Here is a 20,679-nt window from a genome sequence, read left to right as displayed (position 1 = left end):
TTGTCCATTTAAGCCACCCCACAACCACCACCCGATCCCCACTTTCCCCTTCTCTGCCCCAGGAAGATCCCCGCTGCTGCCTGCATCTCAAGAGCCCTTTGCTGGCTGGCTGCCAGCTGGGTTTGGTCAACAAGCGGCACCAGCAGATCAGGTGGAGGATATTTTTGACTTCCTCCCCCTGTCCTGGCACCACATCTCTGGCAATAGCTGCTTCCCGTGGCAACCCCAACTCCCACCAGGCAGCCCTTCCTTCATGTTCTCACTCTCCCTGAGATCTAGCAACAATATTTCCCCTTGTTCTCATGCTCTAAAGATCATAATGGCTTTAGGCTGTGGCTAGCCTTTCCAGTGCCTCACCATCGCTTGTTTCTTCCTTTAAGGTCGCCCATATCTCTAAGCAATCCTGTCACGAACTTCTTTTCAGCTGAACCATCTAGGGTGGATTCTATTTCCTGCCAGAACCCTGACCACTTCTTCACTCTACCTAGCATGCTCTTCACTTAGCTCCTTGTATGGCCAGGTGTCAAACTTAGGTCGCCCTCCCCAGAGGGACTTCCCTGACCAGAAAATCTGGTATTGGCACCTCAAGCACTCTCTAGTCCCTTCCATTTTTATCATCTCTCTGTCCCAGAAATTAAGCTCCTAAAAGCAGGAACCTAGCTAGGCTGTCTTGTTTACCCAGCGTCAGCACAATGTCTCATAAACAGGAGTCAAGAACTTTTTGTGAAATGAATGAAGTAGTTCCAAATCAAGCTTAATAAAACTAAATTCCTTCAAGTTTATTTTTTAAAGCAAAAAAGTCCCAAGAAAAGCTCCACTTCTCATGATGTTGTTCCCATTAACAAGCAGCTGAAACTCCTCTAAAATGAATGCATATCTGTCTGGTAGCGTATTCTTGCCTATCATACTGGTTCTCAATTGTTTTCTGTAGCAATATGATTCATTATATTCCCACATGGAACACTCTCAGGGCCTAATCAGATGATGGGTGATGGCAAAGATTTAACAAGCCCAGATTGTGTTCACTTCCCAGGGGTCGCTCTGCCTCCTACCACTTTCAAGAAAGCAACTGTGAATATGAGAATTAAGTTATTATACAGCATCATAGGCATACCTTTGAATCTACTCATTTTTTTTTAATTAAGACCTATCGAGCATTAGCAACAATTCACTGAGATCCACATCTACCAGAGCCCCTTAACCCAAGGGTGAATGTGAACTAAAGGACCACTCCTCTAATCAAATCTGATCTACTATGATCACAAGAGAAATGCTCAACAAACTGATCAATTAATTTAAGTAAATCATTTTCACGTTAAGCTTTTCTAATCACTTCCACAAGAATTAAAGCTTATAAATAAATGCCCCAAATAACTTTATATAAATCTTTAGCTCTAAGTTAATATATTCAGCTAAACATCTTTTCTTAAACAAGATTTCCATTTTCCTTATAAACATACTGAGAATTCCTGGAATGCAGATTTCAATAATGACACTTGACCTACTTTTAATTTTTATTAAAAATGAAAGAAACCCAGAACAATTTATATACAACTATACAATGTTTTAAACAGCTTTCCTATTCCTATTAAAGCTTTATATTTAAAATGTCTACATGATATGTGCTTACACAGGCTTGAGACTATCAAACTTTACCACACACGTGACTTCAGCAGCTTTATTGCACAATGATCCACATAACACTGCGTATTTGTTTAGTTCAGCCTCTGTCATAAAGTGCTACTCCCACAGGTGGGAAAGTAACAAAGCCTACTAAACAAGAAATTCTCCATGATATTTTCTACTTGGGTTGGGGGAAAAGCTAATTTAGTGCTACCAGCCTGAATAACAGATTTCCATTTTAAAAAATATATAATAACAAAAACTCCTAAGAGTTTTGTTAGTCTATTAAAATACGTGAAAAGCATTCCAAAATGATTAGTGCTTAAAAGGCATAACAGTCTAGTTTCCGAACATTTTAACTTAAAAAAAAATAAGCAGTTTAAATAAAATCACCCAAGAAAGAACACCTTTTAAAAATGAACATAAAATTTAGATAAAATGTATTTCTTCAAATTAAAAAAAACTTTTAACTTTTACAAGGATACATACAGTCATTACATTTTATTAATTATTCCTAAACAGTTAAATTTGCATATTTACTTGCTTATATTACCAACGCTTATTACCAAACAAGAAGCAATAGAAAATGCTGGACAACTGACCAGTTAGTTACTCTGCATTTTATAATATATTTAATGACATTAAAAATATATCATGAACTTTTCAAACATGTAAACCTTAACCAGGACAATCTGATCTGTAATACGTGGGTCAAAACATGAAAACCACAAGACACAATGAGAGAGCAAAAGAACAAGTCTGACAGACGTCAGTGTATCTTCACTAATATCTATGAAAAGTAATTATTTGATATAAGCTCAAACATTCTCACAGAGTAACTAAGAATAAAACGTTTTCTGAAAAAAATCATATGAAGTGAAAAGCTTCATGTGTTAGCTGAGAACTTAGTGTTTCCTGCAAGAAACCACGTTTACTACACATGCAGGTATGGGCATCACAGCTAAGGGAACTTCTAAAAATGTCCTTAAGAAGACAATTTGTGGTCTTAAAAAAAAAAAGCAGTATTCATTTTCCAGGCAATATACTCTTAATATTAGCTACACACATGAAAATACATAATGTTTCCATTTAAATATACTACCATTTCTATGGCCTTTTTCTTTTTACCTGTCTATATCTTTGTTTTCCTATTAAAAATGAATGCAAGACACAATGCTTAGTACTAATTTCTATCCATAAGGCATTTAAAAAATATCTTCTCTTAGGACATAAACATGATATAAAAATGAAAAACCAAACACAAAAGAAGCATAATAAATACTTTTGTATCCCTCCCCCCAGAAAAAAGGAATGTAAGCACCAGCAACACCAGCTGACATAAATAAATTAGATTTCCTGTTCATGAAAAGAGAAAGACAATCCAGTTGCAAAGTTAACTATTTCAGTGTTAACTGGGAAAGTGTCTTTTTCCTGCCGGGTATGAAAGGCAGAACAATGACATGGAAGAGGCAAGGCTGTTTAGGTTTCCATGTTTTACGAAGAAACACGCAAAAAACAAGACTGGCAACAGAATACTTAGATGATATGTAATTAGTTACAAAGATTAACACCAAGGCATTATTTTGTTCACATTCTTCATCCTAAGTCACATCAGATGCTTAAACTACATGTCCTTTTGGTATTCTAGATATTTTGCTGTGATGGGTTCTTCAAGTTGAATTCCTCCACTGCCCATTAACGCAAATGCTGGATACATCGTATGCGAACAGTCCACTTGGCGCTCATAAAGGCATTTCATGTGATCCATGTCATAGAAGCCCACTTTGCCTTTATCATAGTCAAGGAAAATCCCTATAGTTGTTGGCATGGGAAGAACTCTATTTTCAGGTTCATTAGAAGAAGTAGGTGACTTGGGTATAAAAAATTTCTTCATGCCTATGGTAACCAGGGTAAAGGGCTGCGAAGAATCAAAACTGGCGTCTTCGCTTCCGCTGTCATGCCCACTGTCTTGCTCGTATCTAAAACACAAGACACAAACACTAAGTGGAATCTTATCCATATCATCATCCACAGGCCTTCATGTACCTTCAAAACATTTTCACAAGATAATATACATTGATTTCAAATTAAAATAAATTGTACATCAAAAACTTTCTATTAAAACATAATCAATCAAAAACATAAGGACTACATGTTGCCATTTAGAGTTATACCATAGACAGCCCCAAATTCTCTATCATAAAATATCATCCACTTTTACCCAGATATATACACAGATGAGAACCTAAAAAATAATTAAGAACTTTGGCCTATCAAAAATAAAGCAGGGTGAGAGGGACTGAAGGGACTTGTCAAAGATTAAATACTTACAGCACACAATCGCACATAAGAAAATGCACAACCAAGATGTGTGCCCTATTCCAAGGAATTACCAGACCAAGTAAAATAAATGGGTGCTGCAAAATGACGCAGAAGAAAAAAGCATATTGCACCCTCCTCCTAAGAACCGTATTTCCCGGAAGGGATTTCTACATGGATCTACAGTGTAAGCAGTATATGAAGGGGGTTTTTCCCCCTCTATTATAAGACAGTAGCATCTTGCGGAAAATTTTGCTACTAAGCTCCTTCCATTGTTTTCCCTATGCATAGTTGGCTTGTTCTATATTGGCGATCATAGTACATCAACAATTTTACAGGTTTTTTCACTTCTTTCTCATGCTAGAAATGTTTTAAACATTATTAATATTAATCTGTCAAGTGGACATGGCACTGTGCTTAATTAACCATTTCCCTATTACAATTTTCATTGTTATTTCAATTTCTCATCTTGGCGCAAAAAGTTTTTCCTATCACTCAGACTGTTAATCTGGGATTTCTGTTCACCTAAGTGGTCAAAAGTTGTCTGTCTGGGGAGTTCACCTTACACCATCTAAAAGAACTAAACTGTACAATCTCCATTAAATAGTCACTCTCTTAAGAAACTGGAATTCTTCATTGTGGAAAGATGTTTACAATGACCCAATTTTGTAAAGTACTTATGGGAGAGTTTAAAGAAACTGTGTCCCATGATAAAAGAACAACTAATATCAACTGTGAAGTATTGGAATCGAGGCATTTCACTATAATCGTCATTTTTATCAGATAATTAAGGTAACTGATGTGAAAGACTTCAAAATTTAAAACTGCAAAGCTGTATTGCAATCATGAGGTATCCAAAACCGACTTATTTCCTCATGGCATCAGAAATTAAGTGCTAAATGTCATTATTCACTGTGTGAATACAAGACGGTCTGACTCCTTTTCTCAGCCAGTCACATATGTAGAGCCACAATAACTGAATCTAAGAAATGTACACTCTAAATATACTAAGTAAACCAAAGTCCATTTTCAGTCTTAACTTGCTAAACAAGGATGTTTACTTTAAAAGAACTCTCAAGTTCTACATCAATAAAAGACTCTACCTTGGACTAACAGCATCTCGGGGAGAACGGAGCCATTCTTGTAGTTTATCACTGGAAGCAACTCCCACCTTTACCAGGTATGAATACGGTTCCACACGGAAGGCCCAGAAGTGTTTCCCTTTTGTAATTCCAGTGTCTCCAATGATGTAGTCTAGGCTTGTGTAGTAACCCACTTGGATACGGTCTGCAGACAGCAGAAGGTTAAACCCAGCTCTGCTCTCCACACGGTCTCTCTTCAGGTTCAGCAAGAGGTGCTCATTATTATAGCCACATTTTTCATCAAAGAGGAAACTGAAAACTGTAAATAGAGCTTACAATTAGTCTGAAAATTATTTATTAGCATTTCTATACTTCATGGTTTAATATGACAGGTTTTTCGAGTAGAAATTACTGAAAAGAGACATGAAGAGGAATGTATCATGATACCCTAGACAAACCAAAACCTCAACTTACAAATAACTTCCAGCAAATTCTCATTATCTGAAAATCTCCAGAAATCTCAAAGACAAAAGAAAATATTTTTAATGTATAAGAAAACTGACGAATGCAGTTCCTTAGAATAGAAACAGTAAATTAATCCTAAATATTTTACACTATTGGATCTGTCCTTTTATCCCTAAAATAAAGGGTTGTATATTTTCATAATTACCTATACATTTTCTTAAATATTTATTCCAAACTGTATAAAGTTGGAAAATATCAGCAAGTTTAAGAAAGTCTCTTCCTTATCAATCAACACAGCAGACATGAGAAACAGGGTAAAACAGGTGCAGGCTGTGGTGCAGAGACCCAGGCTGGAAGCCCTGCTCCAGCACTGAACTAGAGTTTAACCTAAACTTTCATGTCTTCAACTACAGAACAGAGATAACACCCCTCTTACAAGTCCTATCAACTCAACTCCATCAAGCATAATGCTGGCTTCTAGCCCCAAAACTGGAAACAGATGCCTCAAATGTCCATCGATAGACAAAAGAATAAAGAAAATGTCATAAATACATACAATAGAATATTATTTAGCCTAAAAAAGGAAGGAAATTGCGATACATGCAACAACATGGATGAACAGTGAAATAAGCCAGTCACAAAAGGATTATATGAATCCACTTATAGGAGGCACCTAGAACAGGCAAATCCACAGAGGTAGAAAGTAGCATAGAGGTTACCAGGCTGTGTGGGGAGGAGGAATGTGAAGTTACTGTTTAACAGGCAGAGTTTCAGTCTGAGAAAATGAAAAAGTTCTAGAGACATGAGTGGTGACGGTTGTATGACATTGTGAATGTACTTAATGCCACCGATCTGCACCTTAAAAGTGGTTAAAATGGTAAATTTTAACTAGATTATATCATACACACACACAAAGTGTCTGCTAGCAAGCTACCATTCTACATATACAGGCTGACGTTCCTCCTGGTACTGCCTATTGTCCTGGCCTGATAATTCATGCTTTCTTTCAATCTCAAAAGTCTCCCAGTTTGCAAAATAAATCTAAATGGTCACCCTACTTAATACGAATATGGCTTCTCTCAGAGAAAAGGAAGACAACTTTTAACTTTCCTTCGCTCCTTCTCCCTCCATTGCGTTACTCAAAACAGCAGCTACTTTCAGGTTTCTTTTTCTTCCGCTTAGTCAGAGAGACTAGGAAAAAAAGCAGAAACTGAGTAAACTATAAAATATTTACTTAATACTTGCAAATCTACCCTAAAGCTCTCTATTGGACTTTATTAAAATTCAAGAAAAATAATTTTAGCCAACTTTATTTGTATCCTAATTTTTTTAATTAGCCACGATGTGCATGAAAAACAAATAGTAGACAAAAAGGGAAGGAGGGGCAGATCACACAAAATATGGATACAGAAAGCACTAAAAATGGGCAGGGACAAGGGGGTCTAAACACCCACTGAAGGAACTTCTAAGACAGTGACCAACAGAACAGAGCAGCACTTCCTGCCAACCAGAATGAGCACATCTTTGGTTCTAAACGTCCCTTGTCCATGGAGACACTGTAGTGAACACCAACTAACCTGTAAGTCATTCTTATTCTATATAAATCTACAGGCCCTCTACAAGTAGTATGTCAGTGGTTTTTAACTTGGAAGGAGGAGGATGGGTGGCTGGGCAAGAGGAGCTCCTAGAATGGGGAAAAAGGTATCCGTGTGGTTCTAATATATGCTTTTGCATCCCCATGTGCCAGGAATCACTGAGTTAGAAAATCCAGACAAGTCAGAATTAGGTTAATCAAAATTATATTTCATGTTATTATAACAACATATTTTTAAAATATCTACCTAGAAGTGAGGTCAGCAACATGGCAGAGTGAGCAGTTTTCTTTGTCTCTCCCCCTTCGAATTACAACTAATTGGACATTAATCAGTCAACAAAGGATATCCACACAGCATCTCAGGACGCCTGAGACACCCATGCTGCTATACATCAGAAGGTGGATGGACTTCCCCTGGGAGGAGGTGGAGAGAGGTGAAAACCCTCCGACCCCTGGACGGCCTAGTACCTGCAAGCAACTTTCTACCAGCAGACACGCTCATAGCATCGCCACGACACCAAGGGCAGGTGTGTGCGTGCATGGCGGAGCAAAGGTGGAAACAGGTGACTACAGCCCTACCTAAGCCCCCTGCGATTGCCCCTTAGCCCAGGGGGAAAATCCACGGTCCCACAGCATCGGTAGGGAAAGCCTCTACTCTGTATTAGAGAGAGAGGCATTGGAGAGGCCCCGCCCAGCATTCAGAATGCTGGGAGGCCCCAGGGCAGGAGGATCCTGGGTGGCACAGCAACCCGCCAGCCGCCTCTGACTCACAAACTCCTGCTGTGGCCCAGAGTGGGTAAGGGAGACCCAGTGAGTCCATGTGCATGGGCGGTGGCAGGTTGGAGTCCCAGCAAGCCTGCTCTGCGGGCCAGGGGGAAAATCCACGGTCCCACAGCAGCCGCAGGGAAAGCCTCTGCACAGTGTTAGTGGAGAGGCCCCGCCTGGCAATCACAAGGCTGGGAGGCCCTGAGGCAGAAGTAGCACAGGTGGGTGAGCTAACCACAGACTGCAGTAGATACCCATAGCTCTGCTGTGGCCAAAAGTGGACAAGTGAGATCTTGCAGGCTCTGACAGTGACAGAGCTGTAAGTCTAGGTGAACCTGCTCCCAGGCACTGTGAAAGCCCATAAGACCACTGCAGACCCTAAAGAGGGAGTGTGTTGAGGTGGTCTGTGACAGTAGGCACCAGCAACCTTAGGCCCCCTTGCGACTGTCCCCACAGCTGACGAGAGACCCCACAGGGCCACTGTGACCACGAGGAGGGGCCCAGGTCCAGTCAGCACCAGCTGACAGGGATCCTGGTCAGTGCAGATTACACAGATGCACCCCCCACCCCCACTCCAGCAGAAGTAAGTGGAAGCAGTAACTAAACTCTATCTCCATGCAGAGGCACAAATCCACGCCATAAAGCAGTATAAAAAAATATATTAAATCTCCAGAACAGAAGGAAAATGATAAGTACCCAGAAAACAATCTCAAAGACACTGAAATCTATAACCTAAATGACAATGAATTCAAAATTGCCATCATTAAAAAACTCAGTGAGTTAAAAGATAATACAGATGGACAACTCAACAAGTTCAGGAGCTATGTCACAAAAGAGCTTGATACTATAAAGAAGAACCAATCAGAAATATTGGAGATGAAGAACACAATGGAGGACATTAAGAAAAATCCGGACTCTCTGAACAGTAGGGTCGATAATATGGAAGACAGAATCAGCAATTTGGAGGATAGGAATATAGAAATGCTGCAGATAGAGGAGGAGAGAGAATAAGACTAAAATCTAAATGGTCACCCTACTTAATACGAATGAAGAAACTCTCCGAGAAATGAAGAAACTCTCCGAGAAATATCTGACTCAATTAGGAAATGCAACATAAGGATTATAGGTATCCCAGAGGGAGAAGAGAAGGAGAAGTGGGCAAAAAGCCTGTTCAAAGAAATAATGGCTGAGAACTTCCCAAACGTGGGGAGAGAGATGGAATTCCATGTGACAGAAGCTAATAGATGACCAAACTTTATCAATGTAAAAAGACCAACCCCAAGGCATATAGTGTAGTGAAGCTTGCAAAAGTCAATGACAAAGAGAAAATACTAAGGGCAGCAAGGCAGAAGAAAATAACCTACAAAGGAACCCCCATAAGGCTGTCAGCAGACTTCTCAGCAGATACCTTACAGGATAGAAGACAGTGGAATGATACATTCAAAACTCTGAAGGACCACAACATGCAGCCAAGAATACTCTATCCAGCGAAAATATCCTTCAAATATGATGGAGAAATAAAAACTTTCCCAGATAAACAAATGTTAAGGGAGTTCATTGCCACAAGACCTCCCCTACAAGAAATGCTCAGGGAGACCCTCATACCTGAAAAATCAAAAAAAGGAAAGGGGTTACAAAACCCAGAGCTAAGGAGATAAGTAGAAAGACAAAATCAGAAAGTTACAGCTCTCTATCAGAACAGGTTAGCAAAGGCTAAGCATAACATTAAAGATAAAAGGAAGGGAAACACCAAGAATCAATATAATCTTGTGATTTTAACCACAAACTCACAACACAAGAAGGAAAAAAAAATCTGACAATAACAACTTAGAAGGGGAAGAGGCAAGGGATGGAACAGCTTAATCTAAGGAAATAAGAGGCTATCAGAAAATGTACTATCTCATTTATGAGATGTTTTATACAAACCACATGGTAACCACTAAACAAATAACAAGAATAAAGATGCAAATTACAAATAAGAAGAAAGCCAATATAGAAATCTACCTACCTGAATTAGTAGTCCAAAAATCATGTGACAAGAAACAAAGGAAATGCAAGAGAACCGGAAAACAAGCGATAAAATGGCAGCATTAGGCCCCCACATTTCAATAATCACTCTAAATGTAAATGGATTGAACTCTCCAATCAAAAGACACAGAGTGGCAGGATGGATTAAAGAGCAAGACCCAACACTATGCTGCCTCCAGGAAACACACCTCAGCCCCAAAGACAAACACAGACTCAGAGTGAAGGGATGGAAGGTGATACTCCAAGCTAATAATGAACATAAGAAAGCAGGTGTTGCCATACTTATATCAAAGGAGATTTCAAAGCAAAACAGATAAAGAGAGGCAAAGAGCGGCAGTTTATAATGATAAAAGGGACACTCCACCAAGATGACATAACACTTATAAATATATACGCACCCAACACAGGAGCACCAAAATATGTAAAGCAACTATTAACAAAACTAAAAGGAGGCATCAACAACAATACAATAACAGTACGGGACCTTAACACCCCATTGACACCAATGGATAGATCATCCAGACAGAAAGTCAACAAGAAAATTACAGAATTAAATGAAAAATTAAACCAGATGGACTTAATAGACATATATAGAACACTCCATCCAAAAACAGCAGGTTACACATTCTTCTCAAGTGCACATGGAACATTCTCAAAGATAGACCATAGCTTGGGAAACAAAGCAAGCCTCAACAAATTCAAGAGGGCTGAAATAACAGCAAGCATCTTTTCCGATCATAATGCTATGAAACTAGAAATCAACTACAAGAATAAAGCTGGGAAAGGGGCAAAAATGTGGAGACTAAACAACATGCTACTGAACAAACAATGGATTGTGGAAGAAATTAAAGAAGAAATCAAATATTATCTGGAGACAAATGAAAATGAAAACACACCATACCAACTCATTTGGGAAGCAGCAAAAGTGGTCCTAAGAGGGAAATTCATTACAATACAGGCCTACCTCAATAAACAAGAAAAATTTCAGATAAGCAATCTCAAACGACACCTAACAGAATTAGAAAAAGAAGAACAAACAATGGCCAAAGTCAGTAGAAGGAGGGAAATAATAAAAATCAGAGCAGAAATAAACGAAATTGAAACAAAAAAGGCAGTAGAAAGAATCAATGAAACAAAGAGTTGGTTCTTTGAAAAAATAAAGAAAATTGACAAACACCCAGACTCACTAAGAAAAAAAGAGAGAAGACTCAAATAAATAAAATTAGAAATGAGAGAGGAGAAACACAATGGATACCACCGAAATACAAAAGATCATAAGAGAATACTATGAAAAACTATATGCCAACAAATTGGACAACCTAGAAGAAATGGATAAATTCTTAGATTCTTAAAACCTCCCAAAACTGAAGCAGGAAGAAATAGAGAATCTGAATAGACCAATTACAAGTAAAGAAATTGAAACAGTAATCAAAAACCTCCCCCAAAATAAAAGTCCAGGCCCAGACGGCTTCTCTGGAGAATTCTACCAAACATTCAAAGTAGATTTAATACCTATCCTTCTCAAACTATTCCAGAAAACTGAGGAAGATGGAGCACTCCCTAACATATTCTATGAAGCCAACAACACCCTGATCCCAAAACCTGACAAGAACAACACAAAAGAAGGAAAACTACAGGCCACTATCACTGATGAACATAGATGCAAAAATCCTCAACAAAATTTTGGCAAACTGAATACAGCAATACATTAAAAAGATTATACACCATGATCAAGTGGGATTTATACCAGGGACACAGGGATGGTTCAACATCTGCAAGTCAAACATGATACACTATATTAATAAAATGAGGAAAAAAAAACCACACGATCATCTCAATAGATACAGAGAAAGCATTTGACAAGATCCAACATCCATTTATGATAAAAACTCTCAATAAAATGGGTATAGAAGGAAAGTACCTCAACATAATAAGGGCCATATATGACAAACCCACAGCCAACATCATACTCAATGGGCAAAAACTGAAAGCCATCCCTCTGAGAACAGGGACAAGACAAGGGTGTCCACTCTTACCACTCTTATTCAACATAGTACTGGAGGTTTTGGCCAGAGCAATTCGGCAGGAAAAAGAAATAAAAGGAATCCAAATAGGCAATGAAGAAGTGAAACTCTCACTGTTTGCAGATGACATGATCTTATATATAGAAAACCCCAAAGAATCCATTGGAAAACTATTAGAAATAATCAACAGCTACAGCAAAGTTGCAGGGTATAAAATCAATTCTCTAACAACGAACTAAGAGAAAACAAACTCAAGGACTCAATCCCATTCACAATCGCAACAAAAAGAATAAAACACCTTCAGGTAAATTTAACCAAGGAAGTGAAACACCTATACAACGAAAACTACAAGACTTTCCTGAAAGAAACTGATGATACATAAAGACACGGAAAGACATTCCATGCACACGGATTGGAAGAATAAACATAGTTAAAATGTCCATACTACCTAAAGCAATCTACAGATTCAACGCTATCCCAATTAGAATCCCAACGACATTCTTTACAAAAATAGAACAAAGAATCCTAAAATTCATATGGGGCAACAAAAGACCCCGAATTGCTAAAGCAATCCTGAGAAAAAAGAACAAAGCTGCAGGCATCACAATCCCTGACTTCAAAGCATACTGCAAAGCTACGGTAATCAAAACAGCATGGTACTGGTACAAAAACAGGTGCACTAATCAATGGAACAGAATTGAAACCCAGAGATAAAACCACACATCTATGGACAGCTAATCTTCAACAAAGGAGCTAAGGGCCTACAATGGAGAAAAGAAAGTCTTCTCAACAAATGGTGCTGGGAAAACTGGACAGCCACATGTAAAAAAATGAAAATTGACCATTCTTTTTCACCATTCACAAAAATAAACTCAAAATGGATCAAAGACACAAAGATTAGACCTGAAACAATAAGTCTCCTAGAAGAGAATATAGGCAGTATGCTCTCTGACATCAGTATCAAAAGGATCTTTTTGGACACCATAACTCCTCAGACAAGGGAAACAATAGAAAGAATAAACAAATGGGACTTCAACAGACTAAACAGCTTCTTCAAGGCAATAGAAAACAAGATTGAAACAAAAAACAACCCACTAATTGGGAAAAAATATTTACAAGTTCTATATCTGACAAAGGGTTAATCTCCATAATATATAAAGAACTCATACAGCTCAACAACAAAAAATCAAACAATCCAATCAAAAAATGGGGAGGGGACATGAAAAGACATTTCTCCAAAGAAGATATACGGATAGCCAATAGACACATGAAAAGATGCTCATCATCACTAATCATCAGGGAAATGCAAATCAAAACTACACTAAGATATCACCTTACACCTGTTAGAATGGCAAAAATAACCAAACAAAAAGTGACAAATGTTGGAGAGGTAGTGGAGAAAAATGAACTCTCATACACTGTTGGTGGGAACGCAAACTGGTGCAGCCACTATGGAAAACAGTATGGAGATTTCTCAAAAAACTGAAAATAGAAATACCATACGACCCAGCCATCCCACTACTGGGTATCTATCCAAAGAACTTGAAATCAGCAATTCCAAAAGTCCCTGCACCCCTATGTTCATCGCAGCATTATTTACAATAGCCAAGATGTGGAAGCAACCTAAGTGCCCATCAACTGATGATTGGATAAAGAAGATATGGTACATATATACAATGGAATACTACTCAGCCATAAAAAGGATAAAATCGTTCCATTCACAACAACATGGATGGACCTTGAGGGTATTATGTTAAGTGAAATAAGCCAGACAGTGAAAGATGAACTCTGTATGACTCCACTCATAGGTGGAAGTTAAACATATAGACAAAGAGAACTGATTGGTGGTTACTAGAGGAAAGGGGGGGTGGGGGGAGGGCACAAAGGGTAAAGTGGTGCACCTACAACATGACTAACAATAACTGAAATTTCACAAGGTTGTAAACTATCATAATCTTAATAAAAAGTTAAAAAAAAAAATCTACCTAGATCCTATGTTACAGAGATTTAAATAAACTGATAAAAAAAAGTACAGAATTATACTATTTAAAACTTGTAAGGTAGCATTTATGCTATTTTAACTCAATAGCCCTGCTCATTCAAATGTCTTCCTTTCACGTTTTTCTGTAACTGATGTCAGTCGAAAGTCTAATCCTGTTCTCAGCCTACATGGTGAAAATTCAAGTATTCAGTCTATTTCTAAATCCTAGCTGAGAATGGAATCTACTCTTCTATAATCTTTTACAAATGAGAGCTGGCTTAAAAGTAGGCTGCATGGAGACACAGACCAGCTTATATGTTATCAAGGTCTCTTCCAATTCCATCCTTTTTTAATTCCCAGTATTCACAATACCTGGGGCTGGAGGAGTATGAAGAATCAATTCTCTGCTGCAAGGACTACAGATGGAACCCTTGTAGGCTCTTACTCTGAAAGCATAGTTGCAGTTGTTATCAAGCTCTGAAATCATTTTACTTGTGCCACACACTTCTGTCTCATTCCAAGACAACATTTCTTCATCTCTGTTAATCTTCCGATATTCAAGGACATAGCTATCAGCTTTATCCTTTTCTGGATGGTGCCAACTTATCAAAGCATTGTTATAAACTCTGCTCTCTTCCTCATTGATCTCTGGCACATCTACGCCTGAAAAAATTATGAAATAGAAAACAATGTTAAAATACTGTTATTTGAGAACATTTATTTTTCCTCAATAAAAATGATGTATTTGACAATACTTAAATGATTTCCATACTGTCCAAGAATTTTCTAAATTTATAATACTATGTATAAGAAAAAGAATAACTCCGGCATTATTGGACAACGAAGATATGCAGTTTGCAGATAAGCTAAGTGAAATAAACCGGACAGAGAAAGACAGTGACTTCATGATTCCACTTATACGAGGTATCGAAAATAGTCAAATTCACAAACTCAAAGACTGGAATCGTGGTTACCCGGGGCCGGCGGGAGGGAGAAATGGGCAGGTATTCATCACCAGGCATAACGTTTGAGCTAGGAAGATAAGCTCTAGAGATCTGCTGTACACGTTGTACCTACAGTCAATTGTACTGTATCATATACTCAAAAGTTGTTAAAAAGACAGAACTCATGGTAAGTATTCTTACCACAAAATTTAAAAAGAATATACAATAAAATAGAGATTTAAAAGGTATGTTTGTGTTTATAACTGAAAGGAGAAAAAAAGAACGAAAAATAAGACAAAAATTAAAAGATCCAATTTTAGCTTTAAGTATTATATTAATTCTGAAATACCATAAATTAAAAATTTTAACCATATGCCTTCAATTTCCACCTACTGAATAATAACCCTGTACTTGAATTTTTTTATCTGTGTCCTCCAGCAAATAATTATTTTAATAAATATTTTAAAATCTAAGTTTGGTGAGTATAACAAAAACTTCAATGAAACATTACACAATTTTCTTTCATATTTTCTTCCATAGAGTTGCAAGGCAATTCAAATAAATGTTTCTTGGTATAAACATCATACATATCTTTGTAAGAAAATCAGAAACTACATAAACAAACAAAAAAGTTTTAATTAACTCAAAGATAATCACTTCAATAATTTTGTATAGATCCTGCCAGTATTTTTCTCCCAGTGGCATTCCATTATACAGATGGATCAACATTTAACTATTTTCAGAAACATGTTTCTAATTTTTCACTAAAAATATGACGATTAAAATACTGCAGCTAAATCTTTGTGCATATCCATAATCCTTTCCATAGAGTAAATTCCAATAAGCTTAACTGCTTGGGTCATATAAGCTATATAAGTTATAAAAGTTATATATAAGCTATAAAAGTTACACACACCCACACACACAAACACACATTTATATCAAATCACAGAGGAGAACATGAAATGAAAAGCAGAAGCCTCCCTCTCCTGATCCCCAGCTACATATACGCAATGCGAGAGGATGCCTGAGTATGGTGCACTGATGCAACCGAATGTTATGCAACCATAATGAGATCTGAAAAGTCATCCAAAACACATTTACAAGTGAAAAAAAAAAGCTAGTTACAGAATAACATCACTAGTATGCCCCACCCCACAGCCCTTGCTTTTCTTTCTTTGAACCACAGCTTACTAAAAAATGTGCATGAAGGAAAAAATGAGGAGATCATCTATCAGCCGGAAGCTGAGTGACTACTTTCCATTCTCACCCATCGTTTTACTGGTTCTTTGTTAGACATTGGCATAACACAAGATTACCCACCTTCAACCTCATCTTTCCAGAGTGTTTTGGATACCCGAGGGAGGGAGGACCTTGTACTCCTAAGTAAACTAGCATGTATATGAAAAAGAATTCAAGTACACATTTTGGGAAAAAAGGGGGAGTACAGTATATGAAGTATAACCAGCATTTTAAAGAGTAACAAATATTTTATATTTGGAAAAACAAGACCATCATAATAAATGAGATAAGTATATATCTGAAAGGAGATTCAGCTACTGATTTGAAAAGAAAGGAGGTCACAATCCTTCAGAGTTTTTAACCTATTTTGTTGTTGTTGTTGAGGAAGATTTGCTCTGAGCTAACACCCGGTGCCAATCCTCCTTTTTCTCTTTTGCTTGAGGACGACTAGCCCTGAGCTAACATTTGTGCCAATCTTCCTATACTTTGTACGTGGGACGCTTCCACAGCATGGCCAACAAGTGGAGTGGGTCAGCACCCGGGATCTGAACCCACGAACCTGGGTGGGTCGCCAAAGCGGAGCACGTGGAACTTGAACCACTCCGCCACAGGGCTAGCCTGAGAGAGTTTTAACTATTAACAAGACAAATTTCCTTAGATTGAATGTACAAATCTACACATCTCTATCTACATGGTAATTAAACTGTAAGTATACCTTTCTAAGGACTATAATTGTTCACCATCCCTACAAGAGAAATCTGAGGGAGATGAACAAGGTGAGAAGAGAAAAAGGGAAGGAAGACATCTGCAGGAGAGCAGCAAAACACAAATACAACAAATGAGCTACGGGCTCAATTATGCCTCCTCTGAAATTTGCATGTTGGAGTCCTGACCCCAGTACCTCAAAATGTGACTGAATTTGAAGAGAGGGTCTTTAAAGAAGTAATTAAGTTAAAATGAGGTCATCAGGGTAGGCCCTAATCCAGTATGCCTAATATGACTGGTGTCCTTCTAAGAAGAAATTTAGACACAGATATGCAGAGGGTAGACCATGTGAAGACACAGGGAGAAGACGGTCATCATGTGCAAACCAAGGAGAGGGCCCTCAGAAGAAATCAACCCTGCCCACAGCTTTGTCTTGGACTTCTACCCTCCAGAATTATAAGGAAATAAATTTCTGTTGTTTAAGGCTGCGGTATTTTGTTTTGGCAGCTTAGCGAACTCATACAGCAAGGTAAACACTTAAACATCTTAGTCATTTTTAGCTCGAAGACACCATTTCCAGGTTTCTGCCTTACAGAAACTCACGGACCTGTGCACAAAGAAACACAAAGATGTTCTAGACAGCACTGCTTACAACAGAGAAAAAAAATAGAAACAAACTGTCTCTCAGCGGGGAAATGATTTACATAATAAAATGCTATAAAGTTAGAATACAGCTTTAAACCAGACCCTCAAGTATTAACATTTATCTTAAACAATTTTTTTAAAAGCAATTTAAAAAAAGAATCTGTACAATGTGATACCGTTTACACAATGTTTAAAACCACAAAAACCAGTAGAAAATAGTTTTTGTGCATAAAAACACAGTTATAAAAACGTAAATGGAATATGATGATTCAGGGCAACAGAGATGCTGCTTTGTAATATCGAACTGAAAGGACTCTGTTTTTTCTACATAATGAAAATTCAGACTAAAAGAGTGAGGTTTTGCCATTACTAAAACTTACCACTAGAGAAAAAGGACAATTCTCCAAGAAGTTCTGTTTGTTTAGATGTATTAACAACATAGTCTTCAAAAGAAGTCTGAGCCGCAGGTCTAAAGCTCTTCAAAGATTCTGTAGCCTTCTGAATTCTGCAGACAGATATAGTACATATTATACAAAAATGACTTTTGAAAAGGAAAAGCAGAAGAAATGTTTGTAATGTGATTAACAAAAGAAAACTGCACTCAACATTGACACGTGAAGCAAGAGGCTCTGCACGCAACGCAGCATCACGAACCACTTGAGGCCAAAGCTGAAACACACACAGCATTTAACCACATTGCTGGAGAGATTCTAAGTTAAAAGTGAACTACCTGAGGTGGAGTTGCTTTGCTGTCTGCACAAAGCAAGACTGATCTGTCTCCTTAAGCACTTCTTGAGCATATCCCACAAGGCCACTGTTCTCGAGAAGCCCCTGGTATTCTTCCATTTGAGTCTGAAATTTGTCTAATCTTAGCTTCTTAGAAGCATCAATTGCCTTCAAAACAGATGATTTCCTCTCTTCCAGAACTTCAAAGAGCTTTTCAAAATGTGTAATTGCTTCTTCTTTAGCCCTCTCTCCGTTACACTATTATAAAACAAGCAAAGCATTATCTCATCTGCTAAATCCAATGTCTCTTCATAAAATAGCCAAAACAACAAAACAAACCCAAATATTGTACTGAAAAAAATTTCATCTGACTCTGAAGTTTTCAGAACAATATTTGGCATCAAATGCACTTAGCAAGGAATGACTGGCAACTTTTATTTAGACATACTTTGTAATTTTATAATATTGTACTTTCCTTAAGTTTTTAATCTCCAATGTCCAGCAATAAACAATTTATTCAATTAAATAAGAAAACAACTTTCAATTTGTATACAAAGGAACTTGAGGCAGAAATTAAGTGATTTAACCAAAGACACAGGAAAATACAATTCTGGAGTTTTTAATTCCTTTCTAATTCAGGAAAATTATGACACTTTCTACTCTATTCCAATTTTTTTAAAAGTTAAACTACAGCCATGAAACTCAGAAAAGATGACACCCTTTACCAAGATATAAAAATGTAACTCTTATCTTCAAATTAATATTAATTTAATTATAATTAAAAGCTGTATGGCCTTATGCAAATTAACTTCATGGTTGAGTTTTTCTCTTCTGAAAACTGGGGATAAGAGAAACCATTTAGGTTTTTTTGAAGATTGAAAGAGATTATTTACATAAAATGCCCACTACAATGTCACACATTCTGAATAAGCATTATTTTCATTGTACATGCAGTTATTCCTCTACTTTGTCATAAAATGATCCTATCTGTGGTGCTTATTAAACATTTTGAATGACCATAAAATCAGAGATCAACTTGATTTTGCAAATAAGACCAGCAGAGCACTCATAAGCACTTATCTTAACAGACTCATCTGCAGCAGCCAACAGAAAAGAGTCTTCAAAAACATTCTTGAAAGCTGACAATATATGGTAGAAGTGCACTGTGCGTTTTCCAATGGCTTATAGCCAACATTTACAACGAAAGGAAATTTGTTCCAGATTGTTTCTCTGTTTCCTAACCCCAACAGCCAAAATTTCTTTAAAATTGGGGCAGTGGGGAGAAGACAGAGGGTGGTGACGTTTTGGTAGTATTTTATGACATCACAACATTAAATCCATAGGTAAAAAGGAGATTTTTCTTTCTGGCTAAGTATAATTACAGATAAAAAGACAGTGTCACAACTGTCACTGAGTTAAATTCAAGAATAGAGATGAATTCTCTAGTGTTGAAGAAAATTCTTACTGATAAGCCTACAAATGCAGCTTAGGTCAAAGATACAAAAAGAAGTTAAATAATTTCTCCAGGATTCCAAGGAATCAGTGTCTATATGAAAACTTGACACCTGAGTTCCTCAATTTTCAACCCAGTGAATGACAAACTCAAACACAGGTACTGGGTTTTCCTTATTTTAGAAGCAAAGGACAGTGTGACTGAGAGAACCAGTAAAGACAAGCCTAAAATGACCAAAGCTACAAGCCCTGAAGCAACCTGCCACCTAGGTGATCATTTGCTAAGTGCTGGAGGACTACACCAAACTGAGTCTGTCAACCAGACAAACGTATGAAAAACAAAATCCCAGCTTTTTTTTTTGCAGGGAAAGATTCACCCTGAGCTAACATCTGTTGCCAACCTTCCTGTTCTTTTTTTTTTTCCTCTCAAAGCCCCAGTACATGGTCGTATATTTTAGTTGTGAGTCATTCTAATTCTTCTATGTGAGCCACCGCCACAGCATGGCAACTGACAGACGAGTGGTGTGGGTCCACAATGGGGAAGTGAACCCAGGCCACCAAACGGGTGAGCACCAAACTTTAACTACTAGGCCATCAGGACTGGCTCAACCCCACTTTTAAATTACATGGAAAAACAACTTATTTAGGGTGATAAATGCAGTCAGTGAATATCAGAAAAAAGAACATTAAGTGCAAAAGCAATACTGGTAACATGGTGCTAATTTACATAATCTCTCAATAATTTCAACCCATTTTTAAAAACCATTTTCAAGAAGCAACAGTCTTATATATTTAATTACAACTTTTAAAGTGATCAGAAGTAATGGCTCTTCAATTTATTTCAAATAGAGAGAAGAAATAGGTAAAGTCAGTAAAGAATATTTGGAATTTTAAAACAACCTAGTCCTATCCTGTTTTACTATATTTTTTAAATGCTATCAATTTTTCTAATTTTTTTATTGGAAATACAATAAACAGAAAAATGTACACGTAATGGAGAGACTGATGAATCTCTGCAAGCACACCCAAACAAACAGCATCCAGATTCTATAAAAGAACCTCACCAGTGTCCTAGCGGCCACCC

General features: G+C 37.4%; 1 protein-coding gene across 1 annotated transcript in view; it reads right to left on the bottom strand.

Moving 5' to 3' along the window:
- Positions 1 to 1,542: 1,542 nt before the first annotated feature.
- The window catches only part of TRIM36 (tripartite motif containing 36), a 38,037-nt gene continuing 18,900 nt past the window's right edge, over positions 1,543 to 20,679 (bottom strand). The window contains exons 6-10 of the mRNA XM_046665627.1: positions 18,148 to 18,401; positions 17,798 to 17,922; positions 14,254 to 14,544; positions 5,046 to 5,343; positions 1,543 to 3,602 (exon numbers count right to left, since the gene is read on the bottom strand). Coding sequence (XP_046521583.1) covers positions 3,248 to 3,602; positions 5,046 to 5,343; positions 14,254 to 14,544; positions 17,798 to 17,922; positions 18,148 to 18,401 — 1,323 coding nt within the window. The 3' untranslated portion in view covers positions 1,543 to 3,247. The remainder of the gene's footprint in view (positions 3,603 to 5,045; positions 5,344 to 14,253; positions 14,545 to 17,797; positions 17,923 to 18,147; positions 18,402 to 20,679) is intronic.

This window comes from Equus quagga, chromosome 7 (assembly GCF_021613505.1).
Source record: "Equus quagga isolate Etosha38 chromosome 7, UCLA_HA_Equagga_1.0, whole genome shotgun sequence".
In the NCBI taxonomy this organism is placed as follows: Eukaryota; Metazoa; Chordata; class Mammalia; order Perissodactyla; family Equidae; genus Equus; species Equus quagga.
This window is presented reverse-complemented; position numbering and strand designations above follow the sequence as displayed.